The following is a 21,845-nucleotide window of genomic DNA, read 5'->3' on the forward strand; positions in this document are numbered from 1 at the left end:
AGCTCTGCTGACCTGGTTCACTGGCTCTAAAGCAGCTCTACTGACCTGGTTTCTCTGGCTCTACAACAGGTCTGCTGACCTGGTTCTCTGGCTCTAGAGCAGCTCTGCTGACCTAGTTCTTAGGCTACAGAGCAGCTCTGTTGATCTAGTTCCCTGGCTCTACAACAGTTCTGCTGACCTGGTTTTCTGGCTCTAAAGCAGCTCTGCCAGCCCGGTTCTATGGCTCTAAAGCAGTTCTGCTGACATGGTTCTCTGGCTCTAGAGCAGCTCTGCTGACCTGGTTCTCTCCCTCTAGTGCAGCTCTGCTGACCTGGTTCTCTCCCTTTAAAGCAGCTCTACTGACCTGGTTTCGCTGGCTCTACAGAAGCTCTGCTGACCTGATTCTCTGGCTCTAGAAGAGCCCTGCTGACCTTGTTCTTAGGCTCTAGAGCGGCTCTGCTGACCTGGTTCTCTGGCTCTAAAGCAGCTCTGCCAGCCCAGTTCTATGGCTCTAAAGCAGTTCTGCTGACATGGTTCTCTGGCCCTAGAGCAGCTCTGCTGACCTGGTTCTCTCCCTCTAGTGCAGCTCTGCTGACCTGGTTCTCTCCCTTTACAGCAGCTCTACTGACCTGGTTTCGCTGGCTCTACAGCAGCTCTGCTGACCTGATTCTCTGGCTCTAGAAGAACCCTGCTGACCTTGTTCTTAGGCTCTAGAGCAGCTCTGCTGACCTGGTTCTCTGGCTCTAAAGCAGCTCTGCTGGCCCGGTTCTCTGGCTCTAAAGCAGCTCTGCTGACCTGGTTCTCTCCCTCTAAAGAAGCTCTGCTGACCTGGTTCTCTGGCTCTAGAGCAGCTCTGCTGACCTAGTTCTTAGGCTCTAGAGCAGCTCTGCTGACCTGGTTCTCTGGCTCTTAAGCAGCTCTTCTGACCCAGTTCTATGGTTCTAAAGCAGTTCTGCTGACCTGGTTCTCTGGCTCTAAAGCACCTCTGCTGACCTGGTTCTCTGGCTCTAGAGTAGCTCTGCTGACCTGGTTCTCTCCCTCTAAATCTGCTCTACTGACCTGGTTCCCTGCCTCTAGAGCAGCTCTGCTGACCTGGTTCTATGGCTCTAAAGCAGCTCTGCTGACCTGGTTCTCTGGCCCTAGAGCAGCTCTGCTGACCTGGTTCTCTGGCGCTAATGCAGCTCTGCTGGCCCGGTTCTCTGGCTCTAAAGCAGCTCTGCTGACCTGGTTCTCTCCCTCTAAAGAAGCTCTGCTGACCTGGTTTCTCAGGCTTTACAGCAGCTCTGCTGACCTGGTTCTCTGGCTCTAGAGCAGCTCTGCTGACCTAGTACTTAGGCTCTAGAGCAGCTCTGCTGACCTGGTTCTCTGGCTCTACAGCATCTCTGTTGGCCTGGTCCCTTGGCTCTAAAGCAGCTCTGCTGACCTGGTTCTCTCCCTCTAAAGCAGCTCTGCTGACCTGGTTTTCTCGCTCTAAAGCAGCTCTACTGACCTGGTTTCTCTGGCTCTACAGAAGCTCTGCTGACCTGGTTCTCTGGCTCTAGAGCAGCTCTGCTAACCCGGTTCTTAAGCTCTAGAGCAGGTCTGCTGACCTGGTTGTCTGGCTCTAAAGCAGCTCTGCTAACCTGGTTCTTTGGCTCCAAAGCAGCTCTGCTGACCTGGTTCTCTGACTCTAAATCTGCTCTACTGACCTGGTTTTCCGCCTCTAGAGCAGCTCTGCTGACCTGGTTCTATGGCTCTAAAGCAGCTCTGCTGACCTGGTTCTCTGGCTCTAGAGCAGCTCTGCTGACCTGGTTCTCTGGCTCTAAAGCAGCTCTGCTGACCTGGTTCTCTACCTCTAAAGCAGCTCTGCTGACCTGGTTTCTCTGGCTCTAGAGCAGCTCTGATGACCTGGTTCTCTGGCTCTAAAGCAGCTCTGCTGACCTGGTCCTCTCCCTCTAAAGCAGCTCTGCTGACCTGGTTTCTCTGGCTCTAGAGCAGCTCTGCTGACCTGGTTCTCTGCCTCTAGAGCAGCTCTGCTGACCTGGTTGTCTGGCTCTAAAGCAGCTCTGCTGACCTGTTTCTCAGGCTCTAAAGCTGCTCTGCTGACCTGGTTCGCTGGCTCTAAAGCGGCTCTGCTGACCTGGTTTTCTGACTCTAGAGCAGCTCTGCTGACCTGGTTCTCTGGTTCTAAGGCAGCTCTGCTGACCTGGTTCTCTGGCTCTAAAGCAGCTCTGCTGACCTGGTTCTCTTCCTGTAAAGCAGCTCTGCTGACCTGGTTCAATGGCTCTAAAGCAGCTCTGCCGACCTGGTTCTCTGGCTCTAGAGCAGTTCTGCTGACCTGGTTCTCTCCCTCTAAAGCAGCTCTGCTGACTTGGTTTCTCTGGCTCTGCAGCAGCTCTGCTGACCTGGTTCTTGGCCTCTAGAGCAGCTCTGCTGACCTGGGTCTCTGGCTCTAGAGCAGCTCTGCTGACCGAGGTCTCTGGTTCTAGAGCAGCTCTGCTGACCTGCTTCTTAGGCTCTAGAGCAGCTCTGCTGACCTGGTTCTCTGGCTCTACAACGGCTCTGCTGACCTGGTTTCTCTGGCTCTACAGCAGCTCTGCTGACCTGGTTCTCTGCACTCATGATGCACGCACCCGACTTCGCGAAAATATATTAAAAAAGAATATAAGTTTATTATAAGTACAAATATATTATTTTTATGAATATCTTACATAATCTCCTGTCCTAATATGTATATTAAAAACATATACATATCATTTTGGAACATACATATTTTTTTGCGGGAGTCGCGCACCCAGCGCGACCCAGCACGTATATGACGTCACGCGGGACCCGCAACCGCGCTAGTATCTCGTACCATAATGCGCATGTGTCACAAATGCGTGGGAGCAGGAGTCGCGGACTGGTCGCATACCAATCGAGCACATCACGTACTATTAAATGTATATGATGTAACTGAAAAACACACAGCCGTCGCACACCGTACGTGGATCCTTCACGACTTTTCTAAAATGGCGGCTAGAATGCGCGCACCCACCGTGATGTGTACGCTGTGAGAGTGCGACTCCGAAAAAAAATTGATTTCTTTTTTTTTAAAGAAAATAATATAAATATATTAAAATAAAAAATGAAAACAAGAAAATTAATCAATATTTCAGTTTTAATTTTTAAAAAAAAAATGTTTGTTGCAATTTTCAGAAAAATATATAATGTTATTTAATGAATAAAATATTTATAAATACAGTTAAAAAACTGTAGAAAAATCAGTATAAAAAATAGGTATAACTAAAATCACACTTAAAAATTAGCATTTAAAAAAGCTTTGAAATTTACTGAAAAAAACCATAGGTTTCAGAGAAGTTATAGTTAGAAATTAGCATTTTAGAAACCTTAGAAATTCACAGAAAAAACCATAGGTTTCAGGGGTGTTATAGTTAGCTGGCCATTTCACTCGTACAAAACCATAGAAATTCCTCCGTTATAGTTAGTTCTGCTAACTATAACTCTCGTGCCCGCAATGCACTGCTGATGATGTCACATATTGCATCATTCATGTCATGGTCAGTGACATCACTGATGACATCACTGATAACATTTCAAATGACATCACTGATGACATCATCCACATGACAATCTGATACACCTCATCATACACAAGTATAACCTTTCATCACTCACTGTAAAATACAGAGTACCATATTTTTCCAATAAACTATGTCAGCTTTTGGACACATTTTTCCACAGTTGCTTTGTTCCGAATGTCCTCGTCCTTCTCTGCCTAACAGTATTGCAGTTACTCCCACCATTGATACAAATAGGCTTTTATTTTTCACTCAGTTCAGGAAGGATCCAAAAAAGGAGTGGACAGGGTCTGGACCAATTGCCAGGACAGGTTGTTTGATCACATTGGTCCTCTTCCGACCCCTTATGAAATAAAGACATCTGCTGGCCAACAATGCACAAGTGTCACAACTGTGACCAAGACCCAGACCAAGACCCATATTTCTTCAAGCTTACAACATTGCACCATTGGATATTAACATAATTGAAAGGGTCACTGGGTGAAAGGGATAAGGGGCAGTAAAACCAAAGCTGTACCATACCTGCAGATCAACATGCATCCATTAACATGTCACCACTCCCTTGGACTTTGGTGGAAAATGAGCAAGTATCTACACTGTGTGTATCATGGCAAATCAAGCATACCTCCCTGCCCATATCATGTGGCACATCACATCAACCCAGAAACATTGGGATAGGCCTAATCATGGCACAACAACAATCATGTTGCATTGCCAACAGCAAGTTGTGGCACCATCCAATTCACCCTCCTAAAAAGAGCAATCTTGAAAAAGTATCAGGGTGTACTGAGTAGGGGAGACTCTCACACAATGCAGTGCAGACATAAATCTGACTTAATCAATGTGGTACAAACTGCATCACTGTCACTATTGAACAGAGGACACAATAGGTGTTGCATGTGTGAAGAAATTGGTCACTCACATTTGGCATACTTGTAAACTGTGAGTTGATAATGTACAACTATAACGTCACATCTGTGATGTTGTGCAATGAATCACTATCCGGCATGTAATAGGCATCTCTTCCTAAACATTCTGAATGGACATTGTCATGCAGTCTGCTTATAAACTTATCCAATGCATGATCATACTTGAAACACACATACAACTGCATCTCCCCTTTACATTGCAGAGGGAGAAACATCACCTCCTGCACAGCAGCCTGTCCCACTCTTCAACGATGAAGATGAAGAGCTTCCAACCATCAATCAGGACACCTTCCAATAGCTGCTCGACTCAATTAGCACCCCATCTCAGCAAGCAGGGCCATCCAGCAGCGTCGTGGAAACTCCACCCCCTGCACAAACCACTCAGCAGCAAGCACCTACCACCAAAGCTGTCTCCCAGGACCTTGAGGACCCACTTCTGACATTTCACCGTTGTGTGGTAGAGGTCCAGCAGGAGATGGCTGGTCAGGTACGGGTGGGGTTTCACAGCCTGGTGGCCAAATTAGATGGGGTATGTGGGTGTCTAAGTACCATGCGGGACTATCTACAGACCATCACAGACACCCACAGTCCGCTCCATACTTTCAAGCATTCAATGGCTGACATCGCTTGAGTACTGACTCAGAGACAAGAACAACTGTTCAGTCACAGTGGCTCCAGCGATGTCAGTAAGGAGCTGCATCACATGCGAATGATCATGGAGAACATGGAACGGACACAAGCCGCATAAATGGCTGCCACGGCTGCACACCACAGGGACGTTGCTAGAATCTTCCATGCCCTGCAGCTGCTCATCATAGCAGTGCTGCATCAAGGTTTGGCGCAGATGAATGCTGTTGCTGCTTCAACATCCTCATCTCAGCCCCCTGATGTGTCAGTGCCTCACAGTGCCGTAGTCAATTTACCACCATACACACGGAAGGCACATGACACATGAGAGGATGAAGATGTGGATGAATCTGCATTATTGCGAAGAGAAAGTGGTAGCATTCATCTATGCCAAATGGACTGTTTCTCCTTGAATCTGTGCTTAGCATCATGCCCTGGAACATCAGCTTCCACAGTTCCCAGATTCACTCTGCGACATTCACCTTGGACTTCAATATGGACTGCCATAATTTATGTTGTTCCCAATGACACTGCAATCTGCCTGCTGACTGAACTCTGCCTCTTCCTCTGGACATGTTACCCCCAAAGGACTATGTGAGGCCCTCCCCTGGGCATCTATGGAATGTGGAGGTTGTTTGACTAAGTACTGGGTCAGTCTTCACCAAAATCAATGCCCATACAAATACAAATATTTAAGTCACACAGATGTGTGTTGCCTATGACCATTCAAGTATAGAAGTCTTGAAAAATGTTGGGCCACTGAATCCATCAAAATGTACACCGAGAGACATATAATAAATTTTCATGTATAACTGTATTCCTAAATAGGCAGTGAGATGACCGGGTATGTGTGAACTAGCCGTGCCCTCATTGCTCAAATACAACATTCTTGCCAGAGTCCAACATTGCGCTACGTACATGGGAATAGGCATGTGCGGAAATATGTCCATGTCAGTCGCATGCCACAAGTAGTGTCTCCATTTAGCATTGATGACAAGTCTCACTTGGCAGATCTACTCACATTCAAAGGGGTGGACAAAGCTTGTTTTGATGGGGGTCATTGCATATCACATACAAAGAGAGCACACCATATTCACATAGTTGAAGATTCATAATGGCACATATCTACCACCCGCTATTGGAACCACAATGTCTGTTTCAGGGAAGTTGTGTTGGCAATAGGGACTTATCCTAAAGTGCAAGTCCTCAGTCAGCCACTTCCTGTGGCTTAACATTGCCTTTGAAATTAGGAACCCTCTCATGCTGTGTTCACTGTGAAAAGAGAGGGCAATGTGTCCAGGGATGTATATACTCAGATGTTGTACCACCATTTCAAGGGTGGCATCACTATGAGGCAATGCCAAAAGTAACATGTAGGAAAAGTGTGTATGACACTGGCACTACAGGGAGGAATGCTAGATTGCCCCTCCTGTTTGCTGCAGAACAGTGTTCTGCCTTGTGCGGTGCACATTTGATCCTCAAAATGACAACATTCTGTATGTGCAGGAAGGTGAGCCTCCCTGCACAGGAACATCCAATTTCAATAATGCTGACATACTTGCACTATGCAGCAAGTGTGCCTGTCTGTGTATGGTAGATGGACTCTGCGCCAGTCTGATGTGAAATGCATGTTGTGGCCGAAATCTGGGGAACACAGTGCATCCATCCATCTTCATGATGGATAGGAGTTGCAATGTCAATGTTTGCTCAAGGCCATGTTCCTATATTGTGTTGTAAATGGGCAACAATGTGCTGTCCAACTCTGTGAGTCACACATAAGATGTAATGCTTCACAAAAGAGTACCCTAGCCTAGGGCACAACTCCTACTTGACACCCTGTAATCCATGCAAGTTTCCTGTGCTCAAATCAAATGGATCCTGACACTATCCGTCCAGCTAAGTAACATGTCATGACCACACGCACACATTCAAATGATTGTTCTGTGATTGAATAAGTAGTATACAAGGGGAAAAGCACCACTTCACCAAATCACTTCTGACATAAGTGCAACCAGAATTCAAAAACAGTAAAAATGCATTATAAATTAACAAAATTAACTACACTAAACTAACACTAAGCACTACTACAACTAACCTTATCTTAATTAACTGGAACTCGGTGAATGCTAATCTAAACAATCTACTGTAAATAATCCTAAACGCGCAAAATATATCTAAGACATCAACCCCCCTCCACCCTTAAGGCACATCATAAGACAGGACAAATACATCTTAGCTAACCATAAACATTTATCCCACACAACTTTTTATTTCTTTATATAACAAGAAAGGAAACGGAAACTTAGCCCCAAATACTACAAGAGAATAAATATCTAAAACTATGATAAAATTCTACACTGCCTATTCCTCCACTACAACTACACTACCTACAATTAAAAAATGTACTTAGCACTAACTATTAATATGAAAAAACATTGGGGGAACTGAGAAAAGGGGTATAGGTCAACATTGTTCATAGTCAAAATGGTAGACCCTGGGCAGCCTTAATGTCCTGCAGGTGGGTGGTGTGCTCCGCCACTTCACATTCAATTTGGGCTAGTCTTACGTTCATGTCCATCATGCAGCAACTGTCCCTCAGGGTAATTCCAACTCCTTGTGTCGGTGCTGCAGATGGCATTGTCCCTTGTCCGTGTGGCTGTGAAGGGGCACCAGATTGTGTGCCGGATCCAGATGCAGCAGCTTGTCTGTGTGGTATCTCGGGGTGATCTGATGATCTCTGCCCATGTCAGGACCCACGCCTGTCACCATAAGGCCCTGATATGGCCTGTGTGTCCCTCTGCATCCGGTGGAGTTCTACTTCGGGCACAGACGTCCACCTCCTAGCTGCCCGGTCAGCTCGGTGCCTCCTCTCAGTGTTGCAATAGCTCTTGGTCACCCTGCATAGATGCTGATATAGGTCCTTACGGACCTGAAACACGCAGGCCTCCTCTAGTGACATGTTATCAGTAAAATAGGGGCAATGACAATATGTGAGTCCTGATGACTATGTCAATGTTCTCCATTTAACTCTGAAACACAAGGACAGTGAAACATGGGAGCCTACACTATAACGAAAGATTGTGAATTTCGAAAGTGACATGGATAATGCAATTTTGATTTAAGGATCAGTTACAACATGATGGTGACACTGACATAACAGTGCATGGCATGTGACATGTAGTGTCACAACACGATGAGACTGTCAGTGTCAAATGATGGTGCTGTCACATACCCTGACTGTGGGGGACATGTACAAGGAATTGGAGGAGAGAGGCATTGGCCATCTGGGTGGAGCACCACGGTCCTCCACTTCTGTAACACAGGGCTGCATCATATGTACAATGATGTGGTGCAGCCCTGCATGTCCATTGGCAATGGTGTGCAGTTTATCAACTCTGTGTCTGTGTGCAGGGGAGCATTGTTTATGTGTAGAAAGGTGTCCCTGCACATGACCAATCCTGGAAAAGCCGTATTGTAACTTTCATTTGTGCAGCCTCAAGCAGCACACATGGAAGTGTCAAAATCAAATTTTTCACTTTAGTTGTACATGCACAGGAAGGGACGCCTTCCTGCACAGAATCAAACTATGCAATTGGTCTTTTTCCATGTGTGCTGCACAGGGCAGCACACATGGAAAAACAACGTCAGTTGGCTGAACACTGACTTGTACATGAGGCACAGCCCTCATCGCCACCACAAATTCACAATAGGTGACGTAATGGTGGCGAGAGGGGCTTGTACATTTGCCCATGAGTCTTCCAGGGGAATGACCCCAAGGAAACAGCTTTACAACATCATTGCAGTGCTAAAACATGGCAATTATATACATAGGCCCATATTTGCTAGGTGGTTGGGGAGCGTGACATTGGTATCCTTGGCTTAAACCTACACCCTGCAACTTCTTGAAAGCTGGTATGCAGCATACCTAAAATAGTACTGTGCAGACCTGTGTCTGAGCCCACACGGCCTGAAAAACACTACCTTCTTATGCATAATCTGGCCCACTTGCACAGTCATCTCAGTCATGGATTTACACTCATTCCATGTCTGGTCATACTCATCACCAACACCACTCACATGTCTCCTCTCCTGTCCGTACGCTCTGTCATCCACATGCATGTGCTGTAGTGACAGAACCCATTGATATTTTCTGTCTGGGTATCACTGTCTGGGGATGTGCAAAGTTACATCTGTAAGACATATGCATTGTTCCATCTTCACTTACTAATTAGTTCACACTTCACACTTCCACGAAACATCATCACACTGGAGGCAGGGTACATGTAATACACACCCATACTGCATACTACTTCATACAGGGTTTTAGCCAGACATTCATCACATCTCGCAATGACAAGTGGTGTGTGGGTCTGTGAAGGTGTTGTTTTCCCCCTGTGTCATCATTGGTCTGCCAGCTGTGAGACATGAAAAGAAATGTGTGTTGGTATCAGACAAAAATTCACACATGTGCTCTATTCATCATCCGATTCATCAACATCAATGACAATGCTCTTTAACTCTACTGTTACAGCTCAGGTTGCATACATGAGTGTGTCTATTTTGCCTGTTATTCCCACAAGACATGATAATGCAGAGTTTGGCAACACAAAACAATCCTGCTTGCACATTTGCACATTTTGCATACACTACTTGTGTGACACATTCCCAAGGCACTGTTTCTCCCAACAACATCATGTTCTCCATGGTCTGTAGACAATAACATTGCTGAAGATTGCACAAGGGTGTGTCACAACTATTGATGGGGACACTCTGGAGATGTCCTATTTTAAATGACCAATTATACAAAACCTAGGTACAAGGGCAGCATACATAGGAGGCGGCGCCAAATGTTAAGGTCATGGAAAACCTGAAACTCACTTTGCAAAATGAGGAGAAATGCATCATTTGTCATCCTTTTTGCTTTTTCCATGTGTGCTGCCTTGTGCAGCACACATTGACAAAGCAAAATGCCTTGGATTGTTTATGTACAGGAAGGTCATCCTTCCTGAACATGAGCAATCTTTGCCCTGCACGCAGGCACCCTTGCACTATGGTGAAAGGGTACCTGGGTTGGCACTACACTGCTACGTGTTGCGCCAGCACAGGGGGAAATGTAAGCCTGCACCATATGCTTGTGTTTCAGAAGTGGCAAAGTTAGGCGTGAAGACATCTCACTCTGCCACGTTCTTGAACATATACCCAATTGTGTTACAGACAGCATTTTTGATTTGTTACTAAAGTGATCATTTAACAATTATGAGGTTGTACTTACCCCCTTGTAGACTATTGAGGACTCCCAGGTGGTTTAACAGGTCACCCTCACGGCACACACCATCCTGCCATTGGTGCTCCCATTGTCAGACAGTTCTGTCCACACCGAAGACCCGCAGCATCTGTCTCCTCACATGCTCCCACCTCACCTTCCGCACAAGTAAGGCATAATCCTGTATGATCCAACCCCCACTCTCAACCATCAAGGGCAGGTAGTACTTAACTAGCCAGAGGAAGCCCCCCATGCCCTCTCTGACATCCTACCCTCCCTACCCACACCCACATCTTCCAGAACACACCTATGATCACACTTACAAAAATAAAGCCCAAATATATACCACAACTACTATTAATTATGTAAATTACCCCTTGGGCAAACACCCAACAAGATTTAGTACAAGACGCGAAAAACACATAAGGACAAGTACACAAGACTTCACAGACACACTAGGGACAGTTCACAGGACACATCAACACTCACAAAATCACCAGCACACAACTCCTAACACCTGCAACACTTTCCACATTCACCAGCAGTGTGCTCAAAAGAGAAAGTGAAAGTGCACAGTACTCCTACAGAACACAGGATGCATGCTGACATCACTGCCTGTGTGTTTGCGGCCCGTTTTTTGACTTTGTGGTGAGAATCTGCATGCAAATTGACTTTATCGGTAATAATCCTTGTTGTTACATGTGTTTAGCGATTATTTTCCATAGCCGTTATGAAAAAATTATCGCGTTTGCATTAATGCGGCCAAATTTGGGTCGCTAAGTGCAAGTTGTTCCTCAGATGAACAGGATTTGATGACATTTCATCTCTGAACCCAACACACACCCTAAAATTCATCTTTGATCACAAAACACACCCCAAAATTCACCTTTGACCCCAAAACACACCCTAAAATTCATATGTGACACCAAAAAAGACCCTACAATTCATCTTTGATCCAAAACACATCCTAAAATTCATATTTGACCCCCAAAACACATACCCACCCTAAAACTTACAATTCACCATTACTAGCCGCACAATGTTTAACTTTCACTTGCTAGATATATGAACTTTTGCAGAGACTAAACAGGCACCAAGCATGGGGCCACAACCAACATTTCTTGCCTCATCCCTTCAGTTTGTGCCTTATGTACCTCTTTCTCTTAGGGCATGAGCATGTGCCCCATATCTAAATACACCTGAATTTATCAAACCCTGGAGGTGAGAAGTTATGAACTGCCCAAAGAATCAAGGAAGTACTTGATTTCCAGCAAGGGGTCACCATGAAGTCTTGTAATCTCTATGCAGCAGACCAGAAAACTCTGTAAGTGGCAGGGTCCTTTGAAATCACTGTGAGGGAAAGGAGTAAGGGAAGAAAGTGACTGACTGCCTGGCAGACCTCTCAGTCCTCTCAGTGTGTGATTCATTTGAAATCGCTATAGACATGTTTACAATCCAGTCAAGTAACATCAGAGATAACCCTTGTGTTTGTGCTCCAGAAATGCCTCTTTCCTACCACCCTCTAGGTTTTCCTCCTTTCTATTGTTGTCTTTCTACCTTTCTCCTTATCAATCCTTTCTCAGCCGTCCAACCTAGAATGCACTGAATGCTTGTATGTCACTTTGGTTTGCCAGTAGCTGTAGATCCCAATAAATAAGGAAACACAGATACATTAGGTTTTATATTAGGGTCTTTCAATTGTAGTGGCACCTGCATGATGGCGTTTACCTGCTCTAGAAAAGTCAAAGAACGAGATTTTGTTCTGGAATCTTGTCCCGATAACTGCTGCTCTCGGGTTGGGGTTCATGTTGTCATGTTGTTCAAGATGGCAAACGCACTCTGACGCCTGCGGCCTGCCTCCTATTGCCTTTTCTACGAGCCAGGGCGAACCGCTCAGGAGACTGGGGAGGCTCTGATGCCCTTGACCTGCAGGTGGCCTGGAACTGCCGACCGGCCCTGTTAAGGCGCTTGTTGAATTTGCAGCTGCAGGTGTCCCGGGAGACTGAGTTGCCCCTAGGCTGGCCGGCCTGTAGACCTGATGCGGCCCGCCTTGATCTGCACTGGCCCTCTTCAACTTGTACCATCCTTTACTGGGGCTGCCTTGTGTGAGTTGCTGGCACCCGACTCTGTATGTGATGGAGCCAATGGAACACAGCCTCGATGGCTTTCAACTCGCAGCACCTCAGAAGATTTAGGCCGTGTGGGAAAATCCTTCCAGCAAAACCATTGTTAAGGGAGCACAGAAATATGAAGGGGCCAGGGAGTCTACAGCACCTTTAATGTGGCAATGCTCCCGACCCAATCTCGGTTTGCCTGGGCCCAAGATGGCAGACACGAATACACCGTGAGCACGAAGCTGCTAAGCCAAGCAGCCTCCAGTGTCCCAACTTCAAAAGAAACAGATATCACTGCCCCAGCTGGCTTCAGTTGCATGTTAGGTGCCTCATACCAATGCATTTAGAGTGCCCCGCGCTGAATCTGGCATAGGCCCGCCACTATGCGCCCAACCTCAATATGGCCTCTGTTAGATGTCCATGCTAAATGGATGGAAAATACAACTTTTATCTTGCGTCAGCCTCGGACCTTGCATCTGATGACCATTGGACTACTGAGCCGACTTCTTCATTGCCACCGGCAGCAGATCGTGGGCCCTGGGGGAAGTGAACTGGACTGCTGATGATCCTTTCTATGCTACCCCCTCACTATCCACACAAGAATAATGTAAGTAAACTGGCACCACTCCCATGACTCCTGGGACTGGATGAGCAACACAACAGGGAGTTCAGCTGGGGGAGAGGGCACAAGGGCTTCAGTTAATGCAGCAGAAGACCAAATCCTACTGAACCTACTAGGGGGTGCCCATCACCCGACGGCACTCTCTCCCTGCCTTCCACGGCCGTCCTTGAGACTAAATCATTGTGTGAGCCTTCTTGGGGATGTCTGGAGGAGGGCCTACCCTCTTTTTGAACCCACGTCCTACAACGGAGAGCACAGCTGGAGAAGCGGAGGTTCAGTTACTGCCGAGGCAGCCCAAATCCTGCTAAACCTTCAAAGGGGCACCCAGCACCCAACTGCAATCTCTCCCTGTCTGCCTCTGCCGACCGTTGGACAAACCGTGGGAGCATAGCTATATATGAAGCATTGCAGGATCCTTCCTTGGGAGGCTGGGAGAGACAGCTCTCCTCCGCTTGCCCTACTGATTAACTGTCCCATCTTGGCCCAGCAGGAGGAACTATCAAGGTGCGATCCATGTGAAGACATCCAAACCCTATTATTGTTTTTCTAAATCATTCCTTTTACCTTCCATCTCGTACCACCCCCTACTATGATGGAGAGAACCTTGGGCCCCAGCTCCCCACTATCACGCCTTTCAACATCTGGCACCAATGCTTTCAAGATCAAATTCCCCCCTAATCTTTATAAATACGCAAAGAAAAAAATGAAATATAGGACCCTGAGAGACCACCCAGAAACCCTCTTTGTAGACCAATATCATTGCCAACGCAAGGGCCCCCTCAAAACCAACCTCCTCCTCTTCATGCACAACACTGACCTATGAATCAGGTCCCTGTGAAATTTTCTCCCATCATCCTTTCTCTCTCTAGCATACACTTTGGTCAAAAACTCTAAAGCTTTTCTCCCTTTGGCCGCAAATGCAACCTTGCCATTTCTATCTACAATAATGGGAAAATTATTTTTCAAGCCAACAACACAATCTTGGCCAGAGTTGACCTTATTTATCCCTCCTCAAGCCCTCCAATGATCTTCCACGCTACCCCTCTCCAGTCATCTCTAACACCCCTCACCCACTCCCTACCCCTTATGGTCCACCCAGACAACCCCTCTCTTCCCAGACTCTCCTGCAGTCCGATAGGCCCCCCTCAGCTCACTGCTCACTGCCAACAACAAACCATGAACGCACCTCCCTCAGACCAGCTCCACACCACCAATCTCCAAAGTCCCACACACCAGTATCTCCCCCTCCAGACGCCTCCCCTGCCCCACCCCACAGTCGACCCATAAGCCTCCCTACTCCCCCCTCCCCTCCCTCATCGCCCACTGCCATAACCAGATACCAACAACCCACATCTCTCCCAATCATAACTGTTGAACATAACTGGCCTCTGCTCAACAAGCTCCTTTCCTCATTCTTGCAGAATCAACAAACTCTCATCGGCTCTTTCCCATCTAAGCATCACTCTATCCTCCCGTTGCTACTCCCTCCTTCACCCCCTCTGTCCCTCCACCCCAGACCCAAACATACACAATCCCCTATAGACATCTCAGAATTATCCTATCTCCTAGATAGTTATGCAGCTTCAAGTTCTATCCCCCATCCTCCATTCCCACAGTGGGCGACCCGATCCCAACCCTTATCTCAGACTGCAGGCAATCAAACACACACCATCCTGGTGTACGTTCACCCTCTCTTAAATTGATACAAATCACAACCTCACCCTGAACAGCCTAGCCAGAAAGTCAACAGCTATTCCCTGAACTGCATGCTACGCAATTGTCAATCTGTAGTCTAACACTGTCCAGAGACATTGACCTTGATCTTGGACATAAACTTGATATCCTGATCCTCACCGAAACGTGGCTCCAAAACTCATCTAATCACGCTCAAGACGTTTACTTGCTCCCAAATACTTCATCTTACACAGAGACCGGGAAGATAGACGAGGCAGTGGTCTCGCCCTAATTTATAGAAACTCACTGAGATGCAGGAGCCTCCAAACGCCTCAGTTTCAGTCTTTGCAATTTATGTCATTGGAAATGCCCACATCTACCACCTCCAACATCACACTGTATGTGATTTGACATCCACCGGATAATAACAATTCCTTCATCGAGGAATGTATGGATCTCTTCACTTCTCACCTGATCGGCTCAAACAACATGATCTTCCTTGGAGACTTCAACATCCACCAGGCAACTGAGGGTAACAGTCTGGACACCTTTACAGCCTTTCTCAAAGACTGCCTTAAATCCACATACCTCAAAGGTGCCATCCAATTCACCCAATCTACAGTCATACGACCCATTCCAGTCAACTGGTCTGACCACATGCAGATCCCAATTTTCCCTCTCCAGCTCTTATACGAAAACTGCCGGGCAACCCAAGAAAGAGAAAGTATGGTTCAGGGACACATTCAACCTTGACACTGAAGCCATGACCACCATGGCCCTTCCTACCCTAATCTCGATTACAGCCTTCCTTGATAATAATGAGGCCACCGACAAATTCAACTCCTGAATAGAATCCCTGATCGACAAATTTGTCCCACTGAAGTGCAAACTATCTAGACCAAAACCCTCCAACCTGTGGTTGTCAAAAGAAAGAAAGCTTATAAAAAAGAGCACCTGATTATGACTAAGTTCCGCTTAGCGCAAAAACAGTATAAAGTCCGAATCTTTAAAGCCAAATCCTCTCACTACAAAGCACTTGTGAATTCTGCAAAGAGCAGACCAAAGCACCCTTTCGAGGTTCTAGCACAAGCTACAAACCCCTGCACAACTTCAGCTCTTGAGCCATCAGGGACCCGCTGCAACAACTTTGTGGATATCTTTGACTGAAAAGTCAGAGACGTCCATACCTTGTTACACACCAATGAACCTGCAGAAAATGAGACTCTAAATTGCAAGGCAATCCAATTGTGGTCCTCTTTCTCCCCATTTCAGAACGAGACCTACAGCAAACAATCTGCAAAGTTGAACCCTTGAACCACCTCAGGACACCATTCCAGGGTCTATCAGCAAATCTCTTTCCACACACCTACTCCCCCTATGGCCCAACATGGCCAACTCCTCTCTTCAACGGGGTCAATTTCCAGTAGGACTAAAAGTGGGTCAAGTCCCTTCTCTCTTAAAAAAAACAATCTCTTGACTCAGAGAACATGAACAACTACTACCCAGCCTCCATAAGTCCATTTTTAGGTAAAGTGATTGAAAGTTGCGCTGCTTCCAAGATCACTTCACACATTCACACGTTCACACATTCAAACAAAGCAACCTTATAGACTCTGTCCAATCTGGTTTCCGCCAGGGCCATTGTACAGAAACTGCAATTCTACAAATAGTCACCAACTCCCTTAGAAGTCTCAACTCTGGGAACTCCTGCCTCTTGGTCCTCCTGGACCTGTCCGCTGCATTTGACACGGTCAACCTTTTGGACCTCCTTCGCACTCTCAAACAAGGCATGGGTTGTGGAGACACAGTTTTAATTAGTTTTCCTCTTACCTAACCAACGCTCCTAAATTTAGAAAATGGGCAACAAGTTCTCAAGACCAGTCAATATACATTAAGGGGTCCTTCAAAGCTTGATCCTCTCCCAAACCCTCTTTAACCTGTACCTGGAACCACTATGTGTGATTCTCAGAAATGCTGAGATTTTCTTCCACCTCTACGGTGACAACACTCAAATATACATGAACATCACTTCCCCTGAAGACCTTGCCCTCCTTTCAATCATGCTCCTAAAGATTCAGTTCTGGATGTTTAACCATAACCTAAAATTGAACACAACAATTTTTTTTTAATTTTGATCTTACCTCCCAAAAGCAAAAACTCCAGTTCAAGAATGGATTGACAACTTTCTCATACTGGATGGCTGCCCTGATATTGTCCAGAGTGCTAAATCCCTTGGTACCACCCTTGACAATCATCTAAATCTACACAACCACATCTCAGCAGGGCCAAAAGCGCATGACACCAACTCAGGCAGCTATTGGGCGTCAGACAAATGATCCCGGAACAAGACCGTCAAAACAGTGGTGCAAACTCTCGTCCTCTCCAGACTAGACTGCAGAATCGTCCTTACCTCAGGCATTCCGAAAGTTCATCTAGGCCCACTGAGAGCAACTCTACATGCAGATGTGCATTTCTTACTAGGTCTCGAGAAATGGGACCATATTTCCCCTGCTCTGCTAACCCTCCAATGGCTTCCCATTGAAACTCCGCCCAATTAAAAACAGCCTGCATTACCCACAGAGCGCTGCACTCCTCTTCACCCTCCTATCTAAGTGATAAACTAGAAATCTATGGAACACATAGGGGGTCCAGAAATTCCCAATCCCTGCTCCTGGAACCCCCCAACTTCAGTTGAGAATGATACATGAGCCGGTCATTCTATGGTAGTGCTACAAGAATCTGGAACTCCTTATTTCCCTCCCTTCGCCTAACAACCTCCATATTCACCTGCAATATGATATGTCTGAATGTATTACTGTAACTAGCTGTACCCTTGTATCATGCTACTGTTACAAAGTGCTCTTATGCCTTCAGGCCATGTTCATGCTATATAAAATTGTATAAATAAATAAATAAAAATGTTGAGAAAGGCTGTGCCACTGAAGGGAGTGGTTTTTATCCTTTCCTCCTATGCAACAACAGAAAGAACAGTCTGGTGAGTGATCCCTCATTAGACTACCTAAACCAGCACATGCTACAGTACAATCCTGAAATAAAGTAAGTATGTCTAGTAAATTATGATGCACCAAAACATCTGGTAGCGAGATAAATTAACATCATTATATCTCCTAAATCATAAAACAGTAAATCTAGCAGACTTGCAAATGTAGTTCTGGAATAGATTGAATCTTTAATGATACATAGCCATTTTAATTTTTTGAAATGTCTGTGCATTTCCTTCCTAGGAGGACCTTGTGAATACTGTTGGTGAAAGTGCTGCATTAGGAGTCTCTGGAATTGTCATGTGGGGAGATCTTTCTTTGAGCAAAAGCAAGGTAGGTCACATCTAATCTTATTTTTTCTTCTGAAAATTGATTGTTTTGGAAGTTTATAATCATTATGTTTTTTGCCTTTGGGTGTAGTATTTAGAACATCGATAAAGGCTAACAGATATTAAATGTGCTGTCAGAAGTACTTAGGTAGACATGTATTTCATAAACTGAGAGTCAAAAATACAGTCCCCACAGGTTAAGCTTAGACAATTTGGGCTCGATTCACAAAGGTATACTTAGACCTGAAGTTCAAGGTTAGACCTGAAGTCTAAGTTTAGACCTGAAGTCAAATTTAGATTTAAAGTCAAAATTTGGACCTGATATCCAAGTATAGATTTAAAGTCTATCTTTAGACCTGAAGTCTAATTTTAGACATGAAGTCTAAACTTAGACTTCCGGTCTCAAATTAAACTTTAGTTCTAAAGTTAGACAAAGGTAAACTTAGACCTGAAGTCTGAGGGCACGATTCACAGAGGTAAACTTAAACCAAAAGTCTAAGTTTAGACCTGAAGTCTAAGTTGAGACCTTAAGTCTAAGTTTACTAATAGTATAGTTAGACTTTTATTCTAGGTTTAGACCAAAAGTCTAACTTAGACCAAACGTCTGACTAGTTTACCTTTGTGAATCAAGCCCTCAGACTTCAGGTCTAAATTTACCTTTGTGAATTGGGCCTTTAGACTTCAGGTCTAAAGTTAGACTTTAGGAATAAACTTAGGCTTCAGGTCTAAAGTTAGACTTCAGGTCTAAGTTTACATTTGTGAATCGGGCCCTTTGTTCGAAGTCTACAAAGCAGTGTACTCCCTTGGCCTACATTAAGCAATACATTTGATCATAGTATTTTATGCTCTCAGAAGCTTATTGGGTAGTTTTCATGAAAGTAGAGAATATATATCTGAAGTTACACAACCCTGAATAAATGGATCAATTTTTATGGGGATGGGTGTGCACGATAAAGGCACCACGTTATATTAAAACGTGGGCAGAATAAAGAATTTCATTCCTAAATTATCGTCATCAGTAAATCATGATTCCAAGCTTCTTTGTTGTTAATAGGTGTCATACATAGGAATGTAATCTTTTCTCTGTAAAATACTCCCCATACTTACCATTCCACAAACTATAAAGTTGTCTCTTGTATATAAATTTGTACTTTTTTCCTTTACAAAAACATTCTCTAATGTATACAAAAAAAGCATAATTCTTGCCAAAAACAAGATGAGGCTTTATTGCAGGACTAGTATGGTGTTTACAGTGTATACAGTATCATTATAACTTGAAGAAATACAAATTATTGGACCTCCATCCCCTTGTGACCTCAATTGTACTGCATACGTACTAAGTCTAGGCAGTAAACTCCGCTCGTGGAGTTTGCGCGCGGAGCTGAGTTTTTTTCCTCACTCGCGTTCGTCAACGTCAGTTTGGCGAATGCGAGCGATTAAAATCCTCCTCCAGGTGCGATTTTTTCTCATTCGTGATCATCAACGTCAAGTTGGTGAGTGCGAGCATGTAAAATCAGCCTCCAGGCAACACGGACGGTCAGATTTCTCATTGCGAGTGGTCGCATATGCTCGCGACCGCTTGTGTTGAGAAACTGTCTGTTCGCATTGAGAAAGCTGCTGCTTGAGTAAAAAATCTACCCGAGTGGCAGAAAGGAAGGAGCGCCTGCTTGTGCTGTGCATGGTACCGTTCGTGATGATTGTACAGTGCGGACAAGCACTTTGCGCAGAAAATCACCACAAACGGCATTTATCTAATGCCCTCCTCCACTTGCGGAGCTCCTCGTAGCGTGGCTGAGTTTGTTTTGCACTCCGTGAACTCTGCCCAGGCTTAATACATACCTCTAAAATCAAATTATTTGGGTCTTATTGAGTTTTTGTGAACTTTCTACTTCAGTATTAACAAGTCTCACTCCTAAGGCTCACAGACTTGCATGATATCAAAAATTAGTCAGACATCATTTCGACCTTGTCTCTTATTTAGAGACTTGGCCTTTTTTAGTGCATTTTTATTTCCTAATGCTTGGACTATTGAATGGAACTCTTAATCTCTTGTAACGCTTTCTTTGCTAGTACCACATGGTTAAGTCACTTTTTTACTGGAAACATTTGCTGACTTATTGTTTGCATTATTGCTTTCTTTTCCACCCAAGGAGTAAGGGTGTATTTGGGGTTACACTCTTCAGTTATTTGCTTATACATATTCTTTGTTTCTGTGTTAAAGTGTATAGCCGTGTGTCCATGAGTGGCAAAGAGTGCTACAGCCAACATGAATGCAGTGGTGGCCGGTACAGTACAGAGGTGAGAGGGGAAAAAAATTCCCTTACCTAATCACTGCGTCTCTCCTCCGTCTCTCCCACGTCGTCTCTCCTCCGCTCCTCAACCAGAAAGCCCCCAGGCTCCCTAAGCCAATCACAATGCTGCAATGCAGTGTTGTGATTGGTCTGAGCAACGTGGTTTGACGCTCACACTGGAAATAGGAGTCTGGGCATATTCTCCACCTAGGTTGTAATGCAGCCTTGGTGAGGAACATGGAAAGTGCACATGACAGTTTGGCCAGGCCAAGACAGCCGGCCAAACCATCATGCGCACTTTAGAGTGCAGAAGCCACTCGTTCTCCTAGACGTCACAGGAACACAGTCCCGCCCCGGCCTGACCTAGCGATACTAAAAAATAAAATGATAATAACTTATGTTATTATCATTTTATTTTTTATTTTACACAGCTCCGCGAGCAGTGGGGTGACGCTCCTCCACCTTAGTGGAGAAGCCGCCACTGCATGAATGTACATACACATGTTGGAATACACAGAGATTCACAAGCTTTTCGTTCAGGTAAGGCAGGATTATATTAAATCAAACAGTGTTCAACAGAGTTTATGAAAGTTCTGGATCCCAGGAATACATACATATGAAGCACAAAGATACAGAGGTAAGTGCTCAGTCTGGAGTCCCTCCAGAAGTGTTTAGTCAGAGAAGTTTCAACTATGGCACAAACGTTTTTGATAATATTAATTACAATCTCATTTGTTACAATACTACCACTGCACAAAGCTCATAGTTATGTAATGTGTTTAAAGGCGTAACTACTTTTTTTTCCCTAAAATACATAAAACCCTTATTACAGCTGTTCTGGGAATACTACCTCCATATTCCCATATCTAAAATAACTGGTGCCACAGGTATTGCTGGTAGCAGGATTTTGGAATATAAGTGAGACACTGAGTGGTGCCTTAGAATTAGGGAGATATGGTGTAAATGAATGTAACTGCACCCAATTCCCAAACTATTTCAAACGTTTCAGCAAGTTTGCCAGCAGGAAACTTATTCAGCATTCAGCTGGTGGAAATGCCCATGTGGAAAACCTCAGAGGCCCTGCTTAAAAATCAGGCTCTTATAACTATCATGACATACTATTTACCGAATGCACACAGTGCACACCAGAACTCTGTGCACAATTACAAGAAAATGTGCTGTTCAATGGAGTGCCCCTTTGATATCACCCAGGACAAAACGTGCACCCAAGTGAATCATGTTACAAAACAGGCCGCATCTGTACTGCTAGAGTAACCTTGGGCACAGAAAGTAGGAGCAATTGCCTGATGCCGCCAAGATGCACAGGTATGCGGCATTCCCACCTGCCTGGTGATTTCCCCATTTGGCAAATAGTTTTGGTTATGCCGACTTTGTAATGAAGATGTTAGTTTAAAATATTCAAAACTTAAACAAATAAACCATGGAAAAGAAAGC

General features: G+C 45.1%; 1 protein-coding gene across 1 annotated transcript in view; it reads left to right on the forward strand.

Moving 5' to 3' along the window:
* LOC146856163 (hyaluronidase-like) overlaps positions 1 to 21,845 on the forward strand; it is a 229,529-nt gene that overhangs the window by 189,428 nt on the left and 18,256 nt on the right. The window contains exon 2 of the mRNA XM_085650706.1: positions 18,014 to 18,103. Within this exon, the coding sequence (XP_085506832.1) occupies positions 18,014 to 18,103 (90 nt within the window). The remainder of the gene's footprint in view (positions 1 to 18,013; positions 18,104 to 21,845) is intronic.

Source organism: Triturus cristatus, chromosome 4_1 (genome assembly GCF_964204655.1).
Source record: "Triturus cristatus chromosome 4_1, aTriCri1.1, whole genome shotgun sequence".
Classification (NCBI taxonomy): Eukaryota; Metazoa; Chordata; class Amphibia; order Caudata; family Salamandridae; genus Triturus; species Triturus cristatus.